Raw genomic sequence first — 23,867 nt, 5'->3', positions numbered from 1 at the left:
CTACTTTCCTCCCTCTCTCCTCCCGCACCGCCCCCTCCCCACCAGCCCTAGGGAATTTGAGGATCACTCCGCCCCGGCTTTAGCCTGCACCAGCAACCTGCGAGGGAGTGACGCTCAGTTATTTGGGGGAGGGAAACTTCCAGGCCAGTTGACCGAGCACCGTAAGTCCAACCGGGAAGCTTTTCTATTTGTTCACTTGCACCTTCCGTTGGCATTACTCTTCCCTGCCCAGTCCCACTCTCATTCGTGAGATCCCCAAAGCCAATTACAAGTAGACCTTAGCTGGGACTATTTTTTTCGCGGATGGATCTTGGAGGAAGTGTGCCTTTTATTGTTAATGGCTAGAAAGAAATTTTGGTCGCCGCTCCTAGGGCTGCTGGTGCTCTTTGCCTTACACCTGCTCGCAAGACAGTTTCTACATACAACAGAATATGTGAAAATATTAGAACTATATATTTATATTATTAAATATATTCTTATAACCGAAGAATTAAGAAAATGAACATACATGTATGTGAAGACTTTATGCGTGTTATATACATCTAAGATTGAGGCGCATTCAGGAGATATTAGTAATTATCATATGGTTGGATGTTATTGTAATATAGTCATATATTTTTATTTAACTGCATCGCTAAATGCCATAATTTTTACCTTTTATATTGAACCAACGTAAAAGGTATTGATTCTCATTGCGGTTGTGTTTCAGAAGGATTTAGTACAGGGAATTAAATAACTTTCTTGCAGTTGCCTTTAAAAGTAACACAAACACCAATTGGAAACGTTTATATAGAGTTAATGGCATTTGCACTGATGTTTCCCAGATAAAGTAGAGTTGAACATTACTTTCGTAATCCTGATCTACAGATTGGTTAAAGTACCAACAGGCCCAGAAAATACTTTGTGTGGACTCCTGGGAAGATCTTTCGGAGATTTGCCCAAGAATTCTTCAGAACATTTCTGTTATCTCAAACCCTAGAATCTGTCACTTGGGAGTCTTTCAAGGCTTTGGACCTATTCATGGGGGCCCTCTCATCCTTAGGTTCTACTCCACTTTGGCTAGATTTCCAACTCCAGAAACCACCACCACCGCCACCCCCAAGAGCTTAGTATACAATCAATTAGAGCTTAGTATATACAATCAATTAGAATGAGTGTTGTATGCATTTGGGCCAAGTGTGCAAGTGCAGTTTAGGGCCCATTTGTAGAAGTCAGTCCTGTGCCCTAAATCTATTTATGTGTAATTGTTAACAGTGGTTTATGGAAATGTATGCTGCATAGCTGCTTAGATCTTAGTCTTATAGGTCTCTATGGGCCTGTGCATGAAAACTATGCAGATGCGTGGGAATGTTATGTGCAGAGGTGCCTGAAAGTGAGAAAGACGCCCGGCTGCCCAAGGTAGGGGGGGATGATTGACAACAGACAGCCCCGCCCCTTTCCCCTCCATTCCTTCCTCTCCTGGTGTATGGAACTATCTTTTGAGTGCGGCAAGTTGTAGCGGGCACCGCTGACTGTTTCCCTTTGGGGCACTTCTTATCTAGAAGCTGAATTTAGTTTCTTCCGAAGTGAGTCAGTTCTCCCCCCAAGCCCGTCCTCCCGAATAAGGAAGCAGCCGCCGAGCATCAGCGGAGCCCTGATGAGCCTGGGCTGTGGAGCCGCTTAGCAGTCTCCCGGGACCCAGCTCCGGAGGAGCCGCAAGCATGCACCCTGGGTGAGCTGTTGCTGCCCCGAGCTCCCCTCCCTCTTTTCCACTTTGAGCTACTTTGCCGGGCCGGGACTGTAATTGTACTTATGTCATTGCAGAGAAAGTGGGGGCAGGCAGCAAGAAAGGGTCGGGGGCTATGGACAGACATAGGACCCCGGAGCCTAGAGAGCCCATGTTACTCACCGTTCCTCCTGTTTCAGGTTGTGGCTGCTCCTGGTTACGTTGTGCCTGACCGAGGAACTGGCCGGAGCGGTGAGTCTCTTCTCCTGACCCCTTTCCCTCTTCCTCCCTTGACCCCCTCTCCATTCCACTTGTGTTTGTGTTAGGGGGTTACAGAAGGTTGCACTGCGAAGCAGAGTTCACATCACTCTCGTTTCTAGTGGGAGTTAATGGGGTTCTTAGAGAGGAATAGCGCAGTGTCACACGTATGCCTTTGGGACTCAGGCATCTTTCTGTCCCAAAACTTCGTAGCGGGTTGAGAAAATAAAAGTAGAAGACACAAGAGGCACACATTTCCCAGCCTGTTCCCAGACGACTTAAGAGGAGTGACATCTGATGCCTTTCTCTGCATCTATCTCCAAGGAGGAAGAAATGTAATTTTCCCTGCTCTACAAGAACATGAATTGGCACACAGGTTTGAGAGTGGGAGGAGAGCACAAGGAGTGGGAATTGAAAGTGTCCTGAAAATTATGGAAGTTAAGCTTAAGTATTTGCTTGTGAGTCCTTTGACAGTACCAGATGACAACATCTGGATTCTTTAACTACCTGAACTGAACTAATGCACCACTAATGAACCTAATGCACCACTAATGGTGTTCAATTTCTGTCTGATGTTTCCTTCCACTGGTTTTCTGTGTCATCAAAAAGTTAAAAGTTAGTGTTTAGAATAGAAAAAAAAATCTAAAAGTTAACATTTTATAGGCTGTTTAGATATCATCCATCAAATCAGCTAGGAACTGCAGGCAGAGGAATTTCTGTAGACATCTGGTCAAGAAAAGTTTAATGGATCCCAGAAAGTGGAGAGACCTCAAATGTAATTACTAGGATAATTTACCAAAGGTGGAATGACCCAAATAATCAGAGATGCTGCTGTTTTCCAGCCTCAGTAGCTGTTTATGCTGGCAGAAATAAAGTTAGCTGTTAAGTTCAAATATGAAGTTGTTCCAACTATTGACTACTATATCACTGCTCTACTTAATAAACTGTTAATAGCCAAAGTTATGCACTATGTAGACGACAGATTAATATATATTCCAAATATTTACTTTGTAGGTTTTGACAATTTAAAATGATTGGCTGTATTTTTAATACTTCAAATGTTTTTAAATACTATTTATAAAGCCATACTTAATGCAACCCAATAAAATCGGCTAATAGTTTATGGGAGGAAAAAGGATTACTTTGTCCTGGCATATATCTTTAAGAAAATATTAGAGTGAAGTGAAATGATTTCTCTTATGAAAAGAGAATGATGCCAAAATACTTGACTTTTAACATCTTGTGACCCCCCCCCCGCCCCCAACTCAGAACATCAGCTCCTATGTAAGTAAATTCTAAACTTTGTAAACAGAAGTATTGATCTAGGGTTCTGCCTACTTCTCCATCTGATTCCTCCAGTACACAAGTTTACTTATGTGTTACCTTGAGACTCAATACTACATTTATTGAAAATGCCACATTTTGATTAGTTAACAATTTGGGAATCTTGCCACTTGTAAAAATGTTATGCTTGGGCAGCATACCCTCCAGCAAAACCTTTATTTTCAGACTCTAGCTGATTGTATTCAGTGTACTTTGGGAGAAAAGGCATTAACAAATCATTCTAGATAGCTGGAGACTTCCCAAACACTGCATCTCATCACTTGATCTCCTTAAAAGTCACTGAAGGATTATGCCTTAATTCTTAGAAGTATTTAAGCATGTCTCCAAAATCAAGCACTGCTTTGGTGTGTGGATTTTAGATTCTGTGTCACTGTTTTACAGTGTCACCTGCTGTCAGTGTGAGTGACCCTGGTAAGACTAAAATAAACCTTGAGATACACTGACAATATTTTTTTTAACCTTGCTTATGTCCAGAGCTGCTTCCTTCACTGCTATTTACTCCTGCATAATACCTTTGGCAGTGTAAAGCTATTTTGTTTTCATTTTGTGGAAAATGGCAAAGAAGAAGAGGAGAGTCGCAAGATAAGTTCTCAAAAGGTGACTTTTCTGAAGACAAGTTTCTTATTTGTTTTTACTCTGTACCGGATTCTCATCTATATTGGATGGTCTCATCTCCTCCTTTCAAGTCCAGTTTATCCTCTGGGTTTGTGATGTTTCACCTTTCAAGTGGTCTTAGATCTTTGCATTCTCTGTACCTTGTTTGACTAACATTAATGAAAAATAACTTACAACTAGGCTGACAAGGAACTAAGTTGTATAAGAAAATTTGTTCACTGTGAGAGTTAAGTTGCCAATAACATAATATTGGTGAGCATTTGAGATAGGGTCTTTTAGGTGCTTTTGAGTTCTCTTTGTTTATAAAGCAGTGCTATTTAAAGGGATGGAAAGCTAAATGTTAAAACCTAGGATTAAAGAATGAGTTTCTGTAAACTTCTTTTAAAAGAATGATGATCTTCATTGAGGTGAAATATTGGCACAATTTATCTGAATGAGATAGAGCCTAGGATTTCAGAATATCCATAATCAGTTTTGGTTATTAAGTTCCTGAGGCACAGCACACAAAGATTTATTTAAACATAGTCTCTAACTTTCTAGGATTTCACTTTCTCAGACAATGGTGGTCATTACATTCCTTAAAAGATAAGATACCTAATGATAAATTATTATCTGCATGTACCTGCATCGTTTTAAAGAAAAGACTACAAAGATTCACGTCTCGCCATAATAGGCCAACATGACCAGCAGTTAAAATATGCGCCCAAAGTAGTCAGGGTCCTTATTTTTTCATCCCACTTTACCCTAAATCTGCTTTCATGGCTAGCTCTAATACAAGCAAGTATATTTGAAGTCAAAGCCTAATGAGAATCATTTGGGTGGAGAAGATGCAAAGGGGAGAAAATATACGTCTGGCTATTCCCTTCTGCAAAGAGCATAGGCAAAATGCCTTTAGCCACATTCAAATCAAGGTGTGATTGAAATACAAACTTCTTTCCTTAAAGTTGTAACCATAAATTCACCCATTTTATGTATACAATTCAATGATTTTTAGTAAATTTGCCAAGTTGTGCAACTATCACCATATCCAGTTTTAGAACATTTTCATCACTTTGTAAGATCCTTCATATCCAGTCATATCCCCATTCCCACCCCTAACCCCAAGCAAGCATGAATCTACTTTTTTATCTCTATATATTTTTCTTTTCTAGGTCTTTTCATATAACAGAATCATATAATATGTAATCTTTTGTTTGGCATCTTTTACTTAGCATAGTGTTTTTGAAGCTCATCCATGTTGTAGCGTGTATCAGTGTTTTACTCTATTGATACTGGCATTTAATATTGGTATTCCATTATGGATATACCCCATTTTGCTTATACATTCACCTATTAATAGACATTGGGCTCTTTCCAGTTTTTGACTATTATGAATAATGCTGTTATGAATATTAACATGCAAATCTTTGTGTGGACATACAATTTACTCTTCTTGAGTAGATATGTAGGAATAGATTTGCTGGGTCATATGAAAAATTTATATTTATGTTTATTTAAATATTTTTCCATTTTAAAATTGGGTTGTTTTCTTATTATTAAGTCGTAAGAGTTCTTTGTATATTCTGGATACATGTCCTTTGCCATACATATAATTTGCAAATATTTTCTCCCAATCTGTGGATGATGGTTGGTCTTTTCATTTTCTCAGCATGAAAATTTAAAGTAGTCTTTTGCTATACTTGCTAGCAAATAACCTATATCAGATAGTTATGAATAATTGCAATATATAACATGTATATGTGTGTGTACACCTAGAATATATCTCTTGGGATGACTGGGGATACTGATACATATGTATGAGTACATCATCAAGGGAATCTTCAAATGACTACATGAATGGATAACACATAACTGATAATGTGGCTACATTATTGACAGATCAAAAACAAACATTTCAAGACAGGAGAGGAGGGGAATTAGATATTAGTATTTAATGTGTTACTAAAGAAACAGATATATAATTACATATCACAAATTTGTTTTATTATATTTATTGATGATTGTATTTCAATATAATTAGTTTCCACTGTAATCCCATGTGCTTTATTGAATATATTTAAATTTTTTTAATGCTTATTCATTTTTGAGAGCGAGAGAGACAGAGCATGAGTTGAGGAGGGACAGGGAGAGAGGGAGACACAGAATCTGAAGCAGGCTCCAGGCACTGAGCTGCCAGCACAGAGCCCCATGCAGGACTTGAACCCACAAACCGTGAGTGAGATCATGACCTGAGCTGAAGTCGGACGCCTAACCGACTGAGCCACCCAGGCACCCCAAATACATTTAAAAATATTATTCTGAAAAGGAGTCCATAGGCTTCACTAGACTGCCAAAATAATCTAGGGCATTACAAAAAGAAACCCTGGTTATGCAATTGGATTTTAGAATAAACAAATTGTCACTTTCTAAGGCTTGTTCAGGCATGAGGGCATTTGTATTGACTACGAATACAAATAATCTGTTAGATTTTAGGCATATCATGGAGTCCCCAGTAAATATGCCCTTATATACTAGAATCTTATAATCCAGCCAGATCACAGGAGCAAAATATGCTGTTTCCCTAGTTACTTCCTTAATATAAGGATGAAATAATTCAACATCATATTGTAAGTCCTAGCCAGAGCAATTAAGCAAAAAAGAAATAAAGGCATCCAAACTGGAGAGGAAGAAATTGTCACTTTTTGTAGATGACATGATATTGTTATAGAAACCCCTAAAGATTCCATCAAAAAAATGTTAGAACTAATAAATTCAGTAAAATTGCAGGATAAAAAATTAATACACTAAAAAATCTGTTGTATTTCTGTACACTATTAAAGAACTATCAGAAAGAGAAAATAAGAAAACAATGAATGCCATGTACAAGTGTATCAAAAATAATAAAAGCAGCGAATGAGTTTACCAAGAAGGGGAAACACCTGTACAGTGAAAAGTGTAAGACATTAATGAAAGAAATTGAAGGAGACACAAATAAATGAAAACATATTCTGTGTTCATGGATAGACAAAAATTAATATTGTTTAAATGTGCGTACTACTCAAGCAACACACACAGATTCAGTGCAATCCCTATCAAAATTCTTGTGGTATCTTTCACAGAAATAGAGCAAACAATTCTAAAATTTGTATGGAACCATGAAAGATCTCAAATAGTCAAAGCAATCTTGAGAAAGAAGAAGAAAGCTGGAGGCATCACACTCCCTGATTTCAAACGATATTACAGAGCTATAGTAATTAAAACAGTATGGTATTGGCATAAAAACACATAGAACAATGGAAGAAAACAGAAAGCCCAGAAATAAACTCATGTATATATGGTCAATTAATTTGTGACAAAGGAGCCAAGAATATACAATGGGGAAAGGACAGTCTCTTCAATAAATAGTGTTGGAAAAATTGGACAGCCACATGCAAAACAATGAAACTGGATCACTATCTTAGACCATAAACAAAAATTAATTCAACATGCATTAAACACTTAAATATAGGACCCCAAACCATTAAACTCCTAGAAGAAAACATAGGCAATAAGCTCTTTTACATAGGTCTTAGAGATGATTGAATTGGATACCAAAAATGAATAAGTGGCACTACATCAAACAAAAAAGCTTCTGCATAGAAAAAGAAGCCATCAACAAAATGAAGAGGCAATCTACTGGAAGGGAGAAAATAATTACAAATCATATATCTTGTAACAGGCTAATATCTAAAATATACAAAGAATTCATACAACTCAATAGCAAGAAAAAAAGCAGACCTATTAAAAATGAGCAGAGGAGGGGCACCTGGGTGGCGCAGTCGGTCAAGCGTCCGACTTCAGCCAGGTCACGATCTCGCGGTCCGTGAGTTCGAGCCCCGCGTCGGGCTCTGGGCTGATGGCTCAGAGCCTGGAGCCTGTTTCCGATTCTGTGTCTCCCTCTCTCTCTGCCCCTCCCCCGTTCATGCTCTGTCTCTCTCTGTCCCAAAAATAAATAAACGTTGAAAAAAAAAATTAAAAAAAAAATGAGCAGAGGATCTAAATAGACATTTTTCCAAAAAAGGCATACAGATAGCCAACAAGTACATTAAAATGTGTTCAATATCATTAATCTTCAGAGAAATTCATATCAAAACCACAGTGAGATATCACTTCACACATGCTGGAATAGCTAGCATCAAAAAGACAGTGATAACAGGTGTTGGTGAAGGTGTGGAGAAAAGAAAACCTTATGCACTGTTAGTAGGAATGTAAATTGGTGGGACCACTATGGAAAACAGTATGGAAGTTCCTCAAAAAATTAAAAATAGAGCTACCATGTGATCCAACAATTCTACTTCTGGGTATTTATTCAAAGAAAACAAACAAACAAAAAAAAACAATTTGAAGAGATATACACACCCCCATATTCATTGCAGCATTATTTACAATAGCCAAGACATGCAAACAACTTAATTATTCATTGATAGATGAATGGATAAAGAATTTGCTACACACCCACACACAGTGGAATATTATTAACCCAAAAAAGAATGAAATTTTGCCATTTGCCAAAACATGGATGGACCTCAAGGACATTATGCTAAGTGAAATAAGTCACACAGAGAGAGACAAATATCATATAATCAATCTTATATGTGAAATCTAAAAAAAGAAAAACCAAGCTCATAGATATAGAGAACAGATTGGTGATTGCAAGAGGCAGGGAGTAGGGGATGGGAGAAATGGGTGAACTGTTTTTTTTTTTTTTAGTTTCATAAATTGAATAAAAATTTTTAAAGAATGAAACAAATAGATCAATATCAATTGTCAATATGTATTAGTTTTTACTTGCCCCAATTATGTGAATAGTTCCGTAATTTCACTACCATGCTTGGAGTATAGACTTGTCCTATTCTGTATGGATGACAGAACATACACATATAGAAAGAACTTATTAGGAAAGTGCCATGTTATATTAAACTATCAAGTCCTTTTGGGGCGCCTGGGTGGCTCAGTCGGTTAAGCATCCGACTTCGGCTCAGGTCATGATCTCACGGTCCGTAAGTTCGAGCCCCGCGTCGGGCTCTGTGCTGACAGCTCAGAGCCTGGAGCCTGCTTCAGATTCTGTGTCTCCCTCTCTCTCTGACCCTCCCCCGTTCATGCTCTGTCTCTCTCTGTCTAAAAAATAAATAAACTTTAAAAAAAATTTAAAAAAAAAAATAAACTATCAAGTCCTTTTAAGCTGACTATATGTCCCAGTGAGGTAGATCATAGGGCTCTAACTTGTTTTAAACTCTGATTAAATGTACATAAAAGACCTGATAAACATGCTCAAAGGAAAACAGTGATGGGAAAATTAGCTAAGAGCAATTATCCACTCTCTTACCATCTTTAATTATTCCCTCTCCTAGGATTTCTTTTCTGTTCTACTATAATGTCTCCTCCATTATAAAAAAATAATTAAAAACATAGCTTTATTTTTCTCCATCACTCTAACCTTCTCAGTCATATTACCACCAAACTTCTGGTTATTATCTACTGTTCTTCCACAACCATTTACCTCTAAGCCTATTACAGTCTAGACTGAGGCTATTCCACCAAAATTGCTGTCTTTCAAGTTACTAATAGCTGCCTAACTACCGAGCCCAGTGGATTCTTTTCAGTCCCCATTCTATCTGACTTATCTATTGGGTTTTCCTCCAGTTTTATTGAGAAATAACTGACATACATCACTGTATAAATTTAAGTCATACAGCATGATGGTTTGATTTATATGTATTGTGAAAAGATTATCACAATAGGTTTAGCAAGCATACATCTTCCCATATAGATACAATAAAAAGAAAAAAGGGGAAAAAGTTTTTCTCCTTGTGATGAAAACTCTCAGGAATTACTCTCTTAACATCTTTCCTATATACCATACAGCAATGTTAGCTGTAGTCATCGTGTGTACATTACATCCCTAGTACTTATTTACCTTAAAACTGGAAGTTTATACCTTTTGAACACCTTCTTCCAATTCTCCTTCCCCCCATCCTCTGCCTCTGGCAGCCACAAGTCTGATCTCTCTACTGTAGTGTTGGGCATTTTCCAATCATTCTGAAACTACCTTTACTTTTTTAACTTTCAAGACACTATGTCTCATTATTTATCCTTGTACTTCTCAGATATTTTTATTTGATTCATTCAACATTTTTTACTGAGCAAGCACTATATTCTAAGTAGTATGTCAGGCTTGGATGACACAGTGATGAACAAGTCTGATCTGATCTTTGCTGTCATAGAGCTTATAATCTTCATTACTCTCTGGTCCTAAAATGGTGCTTTTTTTCCTCAGCATTTTATCCTTTGCCTTCTTCTTGCGTCAACAGTTTTAACTATGACTCCTATACATTGATGACTATCAATTTATACTTCCAACTTAGACATGTCTTTTGAGTTCCAAACCTATATTTCCAATTACCTAGTAAGCCCTTGTACTTGGATATCAATTCGTTGATACATACAAAACACTTAAAACAGTGCCTAGAGCACTCAACCAATGCCAGCTATTATTATTTTCTATTGCCCCAGCACAATGTATCAAAAAATGGAACTGTTTTCCAATCCTTTCCATGACACTCCAACCTGCTGTTCTCTCTCTTTTCTATCTTTGTGAAATATCACTATTTACCCAGTTTCAAGCAAGAAACTATAGAATCAGCCACTAACTCCCATTATCTCCATCCTTCTCACCAAGCTCCATTAGTTTTACCAAAAATCTGTAGAATCTAGCTATTCCATTCATATTCTATTGGTTACAAATCTCATCATCATGTATCAATAGCCTCTTAAGTAGTTTTTCTACCTCCTGACTTCATTCTAATCTCTGCACTGCCACCAGAGTTATTTTACTAGCAGCAAATACAATTACGTTATCTCCTCATTTCAAACCTTTGTTGGTTTCTCGTTTCTTGCAGTATTAAAATACATACTCCCTAGATTAGCACATTTAAGGGCCTTCATTATCTGGCCCCAACTACCATTCTAGCCTCATGTCTGTGTGGTTTTTTTCTTGCCAACCCTCCTTCTCTAGCTCATAGTGTACATTACACTTCATTCAGACTGAACTCTCTATTTCCAAACTACCTTATGTTCTTTCCTATCTCTTTGCTTTTACATATGTTGTCCTCCTTACTTGGAATGTCTTGCTCCATTATTTACACTTTCTCCTCTACCTAGGGAACTCCTACTCAATCTTTAATACTCAGATAAAATGTTATTTTTTTCTATGAAACCATCCCACACCTCTTCAGAAAGAAAGTGTTCTTCCTTCCCCCCAGATTCCAAGGTTCTTTGGGCCTCCTTGTAGCCCCTGCCATGTAGTCGTGAAAGTCCTGTGCTTACTTGTCTGTGTTGCCCTGTTCAGCCTTGTATATACAATGTCCAGAATACCGCCAACCATATAGTGGGTGATCAACAAGTGACTTTCAAACGAGTAAGCAGATTTATTCCTAATGGCCTGCAACAACTGCCTTTTCCTTGTCTACCTTAACAGTTACTAGTGTTAACTCTAATAACAATTGCTTTGATGGCAAAATAGCAATCTTTTTCAATAGTGTAACATTGAAGAGAAAACACTCTGGAATCAGACTTGTGTTTGAATTCTGCCTCTGCCCTCTAACAGTTCCTAGCTGTGGGACTTAGGGCAACTCAACTTACCTTTCTGAGACTCAGTTTTGTCATCAGTAAAAGTTGCATAATGACATCTTCCTCTCGAGAGTGCTGTGTGATTAGAAGAAATAACATATGTGAGATTACCATTCACAACATATGTGCTGAATTCCCCTTCTGTCCCCACTGTAGGCATTCTTGATTTCTTTTATTCTTGAGGGAAAACTAAAAAAGGATTCCCCAATTTTGACAACTGATACATGACAAGGTGAGAAAAAGGGAGATGTCAAAGTAGACTCTCTCATCCACAGACTGTATGTCTGGAAGATTGGCTCTGTTTCTCAGTTGTCCCCCTTATCTCTTTTTCCCTCTTCTACCACATTAAAAGTGACATATAATTTCTAGTGATTTAACTTTACAAAGTATTTTCTCAATATTATTTTATTAGCTGCTCACAGTGACCCTGTGAAATATACAGGGCAAATATTTTCAGCCCAGAGGGATTAACTGATTTATCCAAGATCACACATCCAGCGAATGGCAGCATTTGGGTTAAAACCCACTATACGGTGCTGTCTCTCTAATTCAGGCATTTTATCGTCTCTTATCTGGACTCCTACAACAGACCTGACTGTTCTGGTTTCAGTCTTCCGCTGCCTCCTACCTTCTTTCCTGATATCCATCCTATCTGCAAGCAAAGGCCTTATTCTAAAACACGAATATGATCGTACCACTCCAACGTTTGTGAAAGCTCCTTATACCCATCATCATCTGGCCCTGCCTACCCATTTGATTCCATCTGCTGTTATTGTTCTAGAACTGATGTTTAGATCACAGTTATACTTTTGATGTTGGCTCAACATGCCATGCATAGTCACTCCTCCTGCTTTTCCTTCTGTTTGAAACACCCTTCTTTTCTCATCCCCTGCTTTCCTCCTGTCTCTGCAGATGGACATATTATTCTTCCCTTAAGGCCCACTTCAGTGAATATTTTTCTGAAACGACTCCTTTCTATCCTTCTGTCTCTCCTTCTGTTTTTCCTTCTTTCCTTCCTTCAAAATGGTATTTATTTAGTGCCTACTATGTGCCAAACACTGTAGTCATCCCTGTCATTTGAAGGGCCGTGGCAAGTACTAAGCCAGGGTGGCTGGAGTGTGGGGGTCGGAGAAGTGGAGGGAGGTCGGCAAGGATGGTGTAAGAGGAAGCTGGAGGAATAGGAAAGAGCTAGACATTCCCTGCACTCTTGTTGGCTCTCTGACTCCACAGAGCATTTACCTAATACCTGTGGTAAGGTGTATTTCCCTAGATGGAGGATGATAGGCATCATAGTTATTGCTGGCCACCTACTCTGTGTTCAGCACTGACAAACACTTCATGCATGGTGGGCTCAAATCTGTGGCACAAATCTGCCCATTCCAGGTTTATAAAATTTAGGGAAGCCGTATGTGTCTTTTCTCAAGCTCTTTTTGTGTTCCATGCCTAAGTCTGGAGGTCTACTTCCTAATTTTTTTTTTCCTTTATGGATTATAGTGTGGTCAAAAAATAGAGAACTCCAAATCTGGAGCCAGATGTTCCTGGGCTCAAATATAGACTCCAGAACAAACTATGGCCTGAGGACCATTCACTAAATATATTAGCAGCTGTAAAATTATTACTATTGTTATTCTTCTCTGATCACTCACTGTGACTTCCTGTGTGCTAGGAATGAGTAGTGAACACATTTGATGGGACATTTTAGAGAAAATTGCTTAATTATTTGTTGAATTCCTTTCTCAAGCTTCCTAGGGGAGAAGAGGAGGTAGAATTATTACACTGGTTCCAGTTTCTCCAAAGTCCTCTACCTCTGTGGCCCTACCTTTGTGACCCACTGTGGAGACCAAGGTCCCAAGTAAAGATAACATCTGAAGGGAGCTCCTCAGGCATCTTTGAAGTCCTAGTTCCCCTTTGTCTAACAACAATAGGGCTAGTTTGCCATTATCTTTCAATTTGGTTTACTTGTACTGGGGGGGGGGGGGCAGTTGGTGCTCTTCAGTGGAAATTTCCCTGGCCTTAAAGCTCTACAGCATTTACCTCAGAGAGACCAGGCTTTCTGTGACTGCTGGCCAAGAGGCTGAACTGGTCCTTTGGGAGACAGATTCTGTGTTGAGAAGGGAATAAAAGTTAACTGGTATTTCTCCTTGCTCTCTGAAGCTTTGAATGACCATTTTTTTTCTTACCCAGAGGGAAGAGGGTTGGCAGAGACAATTGAAAATGCCTAGAATCTCTAAATTGTTTGTAAGTGTCGCAGATCCCTTAAAGATGAGGATTAATTTTAGACTTACAAGATTTATGTCACCTTGCCTTGGAGATAAGATTAAGTTGCATAAAAACTTACCAGCACCTAGCCTGCAACTAGATATCCAGAGCATGCTCAAAGATAATAACGTTCATGTTGATGTTGATAATGATGAAGAAAAAGAATAACTAGAGCATTTTTCAAAATTTACAGTAGACCCTTTTCTCCCCAAACTTTTTTCATATGACCCCCAATATAATATCCAAATTTTTTCATATGATGCCCAATATAAAATCCAAACCAAAATAGCTGTTTTGTGGGGCACCTGGGTGGCTCAGTCAGTTAAGCGTCTGACTTCGGCTCAGGTCATGATCTCACGGTTCATGAGTTCGAGACCCGCGTCCGTCTCTGAGCTGACAACTCAGAGCCTGGAGCCTGCTTCGGATTCTGTCTCCTTCTCTTTCTGCTCTTCCCCCGCTCATGCTGTGTCTGTGTGTGTCTCTCTCTCAAAAACAAATATTTAAAAATTTTTGAAAAAAAAAAAACCAATAGGAGGGTTGGAAGATGGCAGCGTAGGAGGACGCTGGGCTCACGGCGCGTCCTGCTGATCACTTAGATTCCACCTACACCTGCCTAACTAACCCAGAAAACCACCAGAAGACTAGCAGAACGGAGTCTCCGGAGCCAAGCACAGACGAGAAGCCCACGGAAGAGGGTAGGAAGGGCGGCGAGGCGGTGCGCGCTCCACGGACTGGCGGGAGGGAGCCGGGGCGGAGGGGCGGCTCGCCGGCCAAGCAGAGCCCAGGAGTCTGGCCTGCAAAAGCGGAGGGGCCTGACGGACTGTGTTCCGACAGCAAGCGCGACTTAGCGTCTGGGAGGTCATAAGTTAACAGCTCTGCTCAGAAAGCGGGAAGGCTGGAGGACAAAGGGAGGGAGAGCTGCTGAGCCCCCGGACGACAGAGCTCAGTTTGGTGGGGAACAAAGGCGCTCGCCAGCGCCATCTCCCTTGCCCATCCCCCAGCCAAAATCCCAAAGGGAACCAGTTCCTGCCAGGGAACTTGCTTGCTCCCCACAAACACCCAACTCTGTGCTTCTGCGGAGCCAAACCTCCGGCAGCGGATCTGACTCCCTCCCGCTGCCACAGGGCCCCTCCTGAAGTGGATCACCTAAGGAGAAGCTAGTTAAGCCTGCACCTCCTGCCCCCTTGCACCTTGCCTACCCACCCCAGCTAATACGCCAGATCCCCAGCACCACAAGCCTGGCAGTGTGCAAGTAGCCCAGACAGGCCATGCCACCCCACAGTGAATCCCGCCCCTAGGAGAGGGGAAGAGAAAGCACACACCAGTCTGACTGTGGCCCCAGAGGTGGGCTGGGGGCAGACATCAGGTCTGACTGCAGCCCCGCCCATTCACTCCAGTTATACACCACAGCACAGGGGAAGTGCCCTGCAGGTCCTCACCACTCCAGGGACTATCCAAAATGACCAAATGGAAGAATTCCCCTCAGAAGAATCTCCAGGAAATAACAACAGCTAATGAACTGATCAAAAAGGATTTAAATAATATAACAGAAAATGAATTTAGAATAATAGTCATAAAATTAATCGCTGGGCTTGAAAACAGTATAGAGGACAGCAGAGAATCTCTTGCTACAGAGATCAAGGGACTAAGGAACAGTCAGGACGAGCTGAAAAACGCTTTAAACAAAATGCAAAACAAAATGGAAACGACAACGGCTCGGATTGAAGAGGCAGAGGAGAGAATAGGTGAACTAGAAGATAAAGTTATGGAAAAAGAGGAAGCTGAGAGAAAGAGAGATAAAAAAATCCAGGAGTATGAGGGGAAAATTAGAGAACTAAGTGATACACTAAAAAGAAATAATATACGCATAATTGGTATCCCAGAGGAGGAAGAGAGAGGGAAAGGTGCTGAAGGGGTACTTGAAGATCATAGCTGACAGCTTCCCTGATCTGGGGAAGGAAAAAGGCATTGAAATCCAAGAGGCACAGAGAACTCCCTTCAGACGTAACTTGAATCGATCTTCTGCACGACATATCATAGTGAAACTGGCAAAATACAAGGATAAAGAGAAAATTCTGAAAACAGCAAGGGATAAACGTGCCCTCACATATAAAGGGAGACCTATAAGACTCGTGACTGTTCTCTCTTTTGAAACTTGGCAGGCCAGAAAGGATTGGCACGATATCTTCAGTGTGCTAAACAGAAAAAATATGCAGCCGAGAATCCTTTATCCAGCAAGTCTGTCATTTAGAATAGAAGGAGAGATAAAGGTCTTCCCAAACAAACAAAAACTGAAGGAATTTGTCACCACTAAACCAGCCCTACAAGAGATCCTAAGGGGGATCCTGTGAGACAAAGTACCAGAGACATCGCAACAAGCATAAAACATACAGACATCACAATGACTCTAAACCCGTATCTTTCTATAATAACACTGAATGTAAATGGATTAAATGCGCCAACCAAAAGACATAGGGTATCAGAATGGATAAAAAAACAAGACCCATCTATTTGCTGTCTACAAGAGACTCATTTTAGACCTGAGGACACCTTTAGATTGAGAGTGAGGGGATAGAGAACTATTTATCATGCTACTGGAAGCCAAAAGAAAGCTGGAGTAGCCATACCAATATCAGACAAACTAGATTTTAAATTACAGGCTGTAACAAGAGATGAAGAAGGGCATTATATAATAATTACAGGGTCTATCCGTCAGGAAGAGCTAACAATTATAAATGTCTATGCGCCGAATACCGGAGCCCCCAAATATATAAAATAATTACTCATAAACATAAGCAACCTTATTGATAAGAATGTGGTAATTGCAGGGGACTTTAACACTCCACTTACAGAAATGGATAGATCATCTAGACACACGGTCAATAAAGAAACAAGGGTCTTGAATGATACATTGGATCAGATGGACTTGATATATTAGAACTCTGCATCCCAAAGCAACAGAATATACTTTCTTCTCGAGTGCACATGGAACATTCTCCAAGATAGATCATATAGTGGGTCACAAAACAGCCCTTCATAAGTTTACAAGAATTGAAATTATACCATGGATACTTTCAGACCACAATGCTATGAAGCTTGAAATCAACCACAGGAAAAAGTCTGGAAAACCTCCACAAGCATGGAGGTTAAAGAACACCCTACTAAAGAATGAGTGGGTCAACCAGGCAATTAGAGAAGAAATTAAAAAATTTTTGGAAACAAACGAAAATGAAAATACAACAATCCAAATGCTTTGGGACGCAGCGAAGCAGTCCTGAGAGGAAAATACATTGCCATCCAGGCCTATCTCAAAAAACAAGAAAAATCCCAAATACAAAATCTAACAGCACACCTAAAGGAAATAGAAGCAGAATAGCAAAGGCAGCCTAAACCCAGCAGAAGAAGAGAAATAATAAAGATCAGAGCAGAAATAAACAATATAGAGTCTAAAAAAACTGTAGAGCAGATCAACGAAACCAAGAGTTGGTTTTTTGAAAAAATAAACAAAATTGACAAACCTCTAGGCAGGCTTCTCAAAAAGAAAAGGGAGATGACCCAAATAGATAAAATCATGAATGAAAATGGAATTATTACAACCAATCCCTCAGAGATACAAACAATTATCAGGGAATACTATGAAAAATTATATGCCAACAAATTGGACAACCTGGAAGAAATGGACAAATTCCTAAACACCCACACTCTTCCAAAACTCAATCAGGAGGAAAGAGAAAGCTTGAACAGACCCATAACCAGCGAAGAAATTGAATTGGTTATCAAAAATCTCCCAACAAATAAGAGTCCAGGACCAGATGGCTTCCCAGGGGAGTTCTACCAGATGTTTAAAGCAGAGATAATACCTATCCTTCTCAAGCTATTCCAAGAAATAGAAAGGGAAGGAAAACTTCCAGACTCATTCTATGAAGCCAGTATGACTTTGATTCCTAAACCAGACAGAGACCCAGTAAAAAAAGAGAACTACAGGCCAATATCCCTGATGAATATGGATGTAAAAATTCTCAATAAGATACTAGCAAATCGAATTCAACAGCATATAAAAAGAATTATTCACCATGATCAAGTGGGATTCATTCCTGGGATGCAGGGCTGGTTCAACATTCGCAAATCCATCAACGTGATACATCACATTAATAAAAGAAAAGAGAAGAACCATATGATCCTGTCAATCGATGCAGAAAAGTCCTTTCACAAAATTCAGCACCCTTTCTTAATAAAAACCCTTGAGAAAGTCGGGATAGAAGGAACATACTTAGATCATAAAAGCCATTTATGAAAAGCCCACAGCTAACATCATCCTCAACAGGGAAAAACTGAGAGCTTTTTCCCTGAGATCAGGAACACGACAGGATGCCCACTGTCACCGCTGTGGTTTAACATAGTGTTGGAAGTTCTAGCATCAGCAATCAGACAAGAAAAGGACATCAAAGCATCCAAATTGGCAAAGATGAAGTCAAGCTTTCGCTTTTTGCAGATGACATGATAGTATACATGGAAAATCCTATAGACTCCACCAAAAGTCTGCTAGAACTGATACATGAATTCAGCAAAGTTGCAGGATACAAAATCAATGTACAGAAATCAGTTGCATTCTTATACACTAACAATGAAGCAACAGAAAGACAAATAAAGAAACTGATCCCATTCACAATTGCACCAAGAAGCATAAAATACCTAGGAATAAATCTAACCAAAGATGTAAAAGATCTGTATGCTGAAAACTATAGAAAGCTTATGAAGGTAATTGAAGAAGATATAAAGAAATGGAAAGACATTCCCTGCTCATGTATTGGAAGAATAAATATTGTCAAAATGTCAATACTACCCAAAGCTATCTACACATTCAATGCAATCCCAATCAAAATTGCACCAGCATTCTTCTTGAAACTAGAACAAGCAATCCTAAAATTCATATGGAACCACAAAAGGCCCTGAATAGCCAAAGTAATTTTGAAGAAGACCAAAGCAGGAGGCATCACAATCCCAGACTTTAGCCTCTACGACAAAGCTGTAATCATCAAGACAGCATGGTATTGGCACAAAAACAGACACATAGACCAATGGAATAGAATAGAAACCCCAGAACTAGACCCACAAACATATGGCCAACTCATCTTTGACAAAGCAGGAAAGAACATCCAATGGAAAAAAGACAGTCTCTTTAACAAATGGTGCTGGGAGAACTGGACAGCAACATGCAGAAGGTTGAAACTAGACCACTTTCTCACACCATTCACAAAAATAAACTCAAAATGGATAAAGGACCTGAATGTGAGACAGGAAACCATCAAAACCCTAGAGGAGAAAGCAGGAAAAGACCTCTCTGACCTCAGCCGTAGCAATCTCTTACTCGACACATCCCCAAAGGCAAGGGAATTAAAAGCAAAAATGAATTACTGGGACCTTATGAAGATAAAAAGCTTCTGCACAGCAAAGGAAACAACCAACAAAACTAAAAGGCACCCAACGGAATGGGAAAAGATATTTGCAAATGACATATCGGGCAAAGGGCTAGTATCCAAAATCTATAAAGAGCTCACCAAACTCCACACCCAAAAAACAAATAACCCAGTGAAGAAATGGGCAGAAAACATGAATAGACACTTCTCTAAAGAAGACATCTGGATGGCCAACAGGCACATGAAAAGATGCTCAACGTCGCTCCTTATCAGGGAAATACAAATCAAAACCACACTCAGATATCACCTCACGCCAGTCAGAGTGGCCAAAATGAACAAATCAGGAGACTATAGATGCTGGCGAGGATGTGGAGAAACGGGAACCCTCTTGCACTCTTGGTGGGAATGCAAATTGGTGCAGCCACTGTGGAAAGCAGTGTGGAGGTTCCTCAGAAAATTAAAAATAGACCTACCCTATGACCCAGCAATAGCACTGCTAGGAATTTACCCAAGGGATACAGGAGTGCTGATGCATAGGGGCACTTGTACCCCAATGTTTATAGCAGCACTCTCAACAATAGCCAAATTATGGAAAGAGCCTAAATGTCCATCAACTGATGAATGGATAAAGAAATTGTGGTTTATATACACAATGGAATACTACGTGGCAATGAGAAAGAATGAAATATGGCCTTTTGTAGCAACGTGGATGGAACTGGAGAGTGTGATGCTAAGTGAAATAAGCCATACAGAGAAAGACAGAGACCATATGGTTTCACTCTTATGTGGATCCTGAAAAACTTAACAGAAACCCATGGGGGAGGGGAAGAAAAAAAAAAAAAGAGGTTAGAGTGGGAGAGAGCCAAAGCATAAGAGACTGTTAAAAACTGAGAACAAACTGAGGGTTGATGGGGGGTGGGATGGAGGGGAGGGTGGGTGATGGGTATTGAGGAGGGCACCTTTCGGATGAGCACTGGGTGTTGTATGGAAACCAATTTGACAATAAATTTCATATATTGAAAAAAATAAAAAAAAATAAAAGCTTTGATGAGGAAAAAAAAAACCTATATAGCTGTTTTGCCAGTAAGTAAATGTTTTTAACATTTATTTATTTGTAAAGTCAGTAAGAAGGAAGACATTGAGAAAAAAACATAAAAATCTGAAATTGAGAGCTATTAGCAGTCTTGGTGTCCAGCCTCTGTTTTATTTTGGTTATAGAATATGAAGAAAATTCTGATGTACCCAAATAAATAGTAGACATCATAGGGTGAGGGCTCTTTCATTTAACACCTTGTCTTGCCATTATCAGGATACACTTTAGTTAAACAGATGTGGCAAGAGAATCTATATTTCTAGGTATACAGACACTACCTTCTCTCTCTTCTCTCTCTCTCTCAGGCATACACATAAATACGCATCATTACCATGTTAACTTGGCAACACACATTAACACAATCAGTGGTTTCTGATGAGTTAATGCTTGGTATGTAACCCATTTAGATGCTTCATGCTGTGTTTTATTGCAGTTTTAAAATAGCTTAAAAATATATATATTTAAATGAAATTAAAATTAGATGTTGCGGAACTGTTGCGATACCTGCACAATTTTAAAACGCCGAATTATATAATAATTGGGAATTAAACTTCATAGGACAGAATGAGGTGCTATAGAAGGTGAGAGAAGAAAGGTTGGTATGGGTTGTAGTTGGGGAAGGCTTCACAGAAGTAGGATTTGTGCCAGGACTGAAGGGACTAGTAAAAAATGAGTAGTAAATGTGAATACTCTATGTTCTACATATTCCAGGACATCCTTGATTTCCATTTTCCGTCTCTAAGCCGTTATAAATGTATTTGTCCAGAAAGATGATCCATCTTTGATTTAAAATTTTTTTTAATGTTTATTTACTTTGAGAGGGAGAGAGACAGAGTGTGAGCAGGGGAGGGGCACAGAGAGAGGGAGACACAGAATCTGAAGCAGCCTCCAGGCCCTGAGCTGTCAGCACAGAGCCTGATGCGGGGCTTGAATCCACGAGCTGATAGATCATGACCTGAGCCAAAGTCGGACCGTTAAGTGACTAAGCCACCTAGGTGCCCCTCATCTTTGATTTAAAAATGTAGCACTGTTAAGTCATCAGAGAGACAAACTGATCAGAGCATGAGCAAAAATATGGAGGAGGTATCGGGGTGCAACATCTTTGAGGAAACTAGGAAGAGGTCCTTTCTTCCAGGCAATCATAGCTCCCTGCCATGTCTCACTCCTTGCTGAGCAGTGAGCAGTCTGGATTTCAGTTCCCACTTGCACCCTCAGTCAAGTTTACTTTGGCAGTGGACCCTATGAACACTCATACACTGTAGCCCTAGCAGGAATGAATATGGTTAAGTAGGGGACAGTGAGAAGAGCTACCTGGCTAAAACACAGCAGTAGAGGGAAATGACTACAGATAATTGGAGCAGAGTCAGGCCATGGAGGCCTAAAAGCCAGGCAAAGAGAAGAATTTGGCTACAACGCACTGTATTGAATGCTGCGATCAGTGGATCTTTTGCCCATTCTTCTTGGGCCAAGACAGTTGCCTATACAAATATCTCCCTATATCCTATGTGTCAAATGTAAATGCACATACCAAGAGTCTTCTTTTTTATTTACATTTTCATTATAAAGACAAATACTAGCTTTAACCAGTTTTTGCCTTTAGTTTTTTCCTCTATATATGATGCTCCTAAATCACCTCTTTTATCCTTCCCCTGCTCAAGAAGTTGTAACATCACCTAGACACCTAGTCGATTAAAATTTCCTATTTCTCCCCCAACTTCCCCAATCTCTCCCTACTGGACTGCCAGAAGAATTGAAGGCACAGTGGTCAAGTTGGAAGAAACCCATAGCTTTTTCTGGTTTGATGCCCAGTACCTGTTTGGAGCGTTCAGCCTGAGCTCTCCTGTCTTGAAGCCATGAGAGAAGCTTGAAGCTCACACTCTCTCTCCCTAATGGCCATGAGAGCAAAAGGTGCTGACAGAGATTGCTGCTTCTTTGTCCAATGACTCCCAGTTTATCCCCTCCCAGTCAGAGTATTAGCCAGTGGGGAAAAGAGAGTTCTGCCATAAAACATTGTTCTTTAGAGCTAAATTGACAGCAGTTCCTTTGTCTATTTTGAAGGATCACTCAATGCATTTCTACATGTCCATTTCTCTGTAAGTTTGGTTATGCCTTCCTGTACACCTGTGAGAGTATGTCTTTAATTAAGGTTTTTTTGTTTGTCAGGTTTTTTTTTCTTTTTACTGTTAAGTGTCCATTACTGTTTTAAAAAACATTTTTGAAACAATCTCAGCATTACAGAAAAGTTTCATGAATGGTACAAAAAAATTGTTCTTTAACATTTTGAGGGTAATGTGCCAATGTAATGTCACATAATTCCTTAATACTTCAGTGTACATTTCCTTCCAACAAAGATATTCTTGGGGCACCTGGGTGGCTCAATCAGTTAAACATCCGACTTCGGCTCAGGTCATGATCTCAACGGTTCTTGAGTTTGAGTCCTGTATAGGGCTCCTTGCCGTCAGCGCAGAGCCTGCTTTGGATCCTTTGTCCCCTGCTCTGTTCCCCTCCCCTGCACATGCTCTATCTCTCTCTCTCAAAAATGAATAAACATTAAAAAAATATTCTCCTATATAACATTTTTCTATTTAAAAAGTTAATAACAAAACAAAAAATGCTTTATATAAAATATTACATAAAATAATATAATGAACATTCATAATCATGTAATGAACATAATATAATGAATATATGAGCATCACTCAGCTTAAGAAATAAAATATTACCAGTGCAATTGAAACCACCTGTGTATCATTCCCACAGGTCCGTGTCCATCATCTTATTATATATCATTCATTCGTAACCTGGAATTTCTCTGTGGGTTTCAGGTGGGTCTATGAGTGCCCCAAAGTTGTATGTAAATTAGATATGTATGTACATTTTTCTGGGGCGAAAAAGTCCATAGCTTTGATGAGATCTACAGGGATAAAGGTAAACTGTATGCAAAGCACCATATTTCATGAAAGAATGGTCTACAGTTAGTGTACATCCTGTTCTGCCACTCATTTATTGTTTAGCCCTTTGTCTTCTGGCTTTCTTCCCAACCAACTCACTGAAATTAACTTCTTAAGAGTTACTTCTTAATCACCAAAATTGAATTGCTTCTCTTCATTGAACTACCAGTAGCCTCTTACTCTTGGTTCACATATCCTTCTAGGCTCTCTCCTTCTGCATCTTCCTTGACATTCTTCTGTCTCCTTTGAAAAATAACATTCAAAGTCTCATTCAAAAATTACATTTAAAAATTGTAATACCTACCTCATGTGGCTGGGAGTATTGACTATAATATGCAGGAAGTAGCTGGTTGTTGTATGTGCTTCAACAAATGATAGCTATTATTGGCAATTAATTCTCATATCATTGTGGCACAGCTCATCATCTCCCAGCACCCCCATGTAAGGTGTCAGTAATGGACAGAGGTCATTTCAAGTAAACAGCCTGTAATTACCACCTTGGCTTCCTGCAGTGCTGTTCACTAGCCTCGTCATAGCCCCTGTACCTATTAATAGTCCTGGTTAGGGCAGGATCAGTG

At 39.5% G+C, this 23,867-nt stretch overlaps 1 protein-coding gene across 4 annotated transcripts in view; it reads left to right on the top strand.

Annotated features, from left to right (window-relative positions):
• The first annotated feature begins 1,438 nt into the window (after window positions 1–1,438).
• COL4A6 (collagen type IV alpha 6 chain) overlaps window positions 1,439–23,867 on the top strand; it is a 295,848-nt gene continuing 273,419 nt past the window's right edge. For all 4 annotated transcript variants that reach the window (XM_045472451.1, XM_045472448.1, XM_045472450.1 and 1 more), the window contains exons 1-2: window positions 1,439–1,711; window positions 1,906–1,957. In XM_045472451.1, coding sequence (XP_045328407.1) covers window positions 1,701–1,711; window positions 1,906–1,957 — 63 coding nt within the window. In that variant the 5' untranslated portion in view covers window positions 1,439–1,700. The remainder of the gene's footprint in view (window positions 1,712–1,905; window positions 1,958–23,867) is intronic.

Source organism: Leopardus geoffroyi, chromosome X (assembly GCF_018350155.1).
Source record: "Leopardus geoffroyi isolate Oge1 chromosome X, O.geoffroyi_Oge1_pat1.0, whole genome shotgun sequence".
Taxonomy (NCBI): Eukaryota; Metazoa; Chordata; class Mammalia; order Carnivora; family Felidae; genus Leopardus; species Leopardus geoffroyi.
Note: the sequence above shows the minus strand (reverse complement) of the source record. Positions and strands in the feature narration are given on the sequence as shown.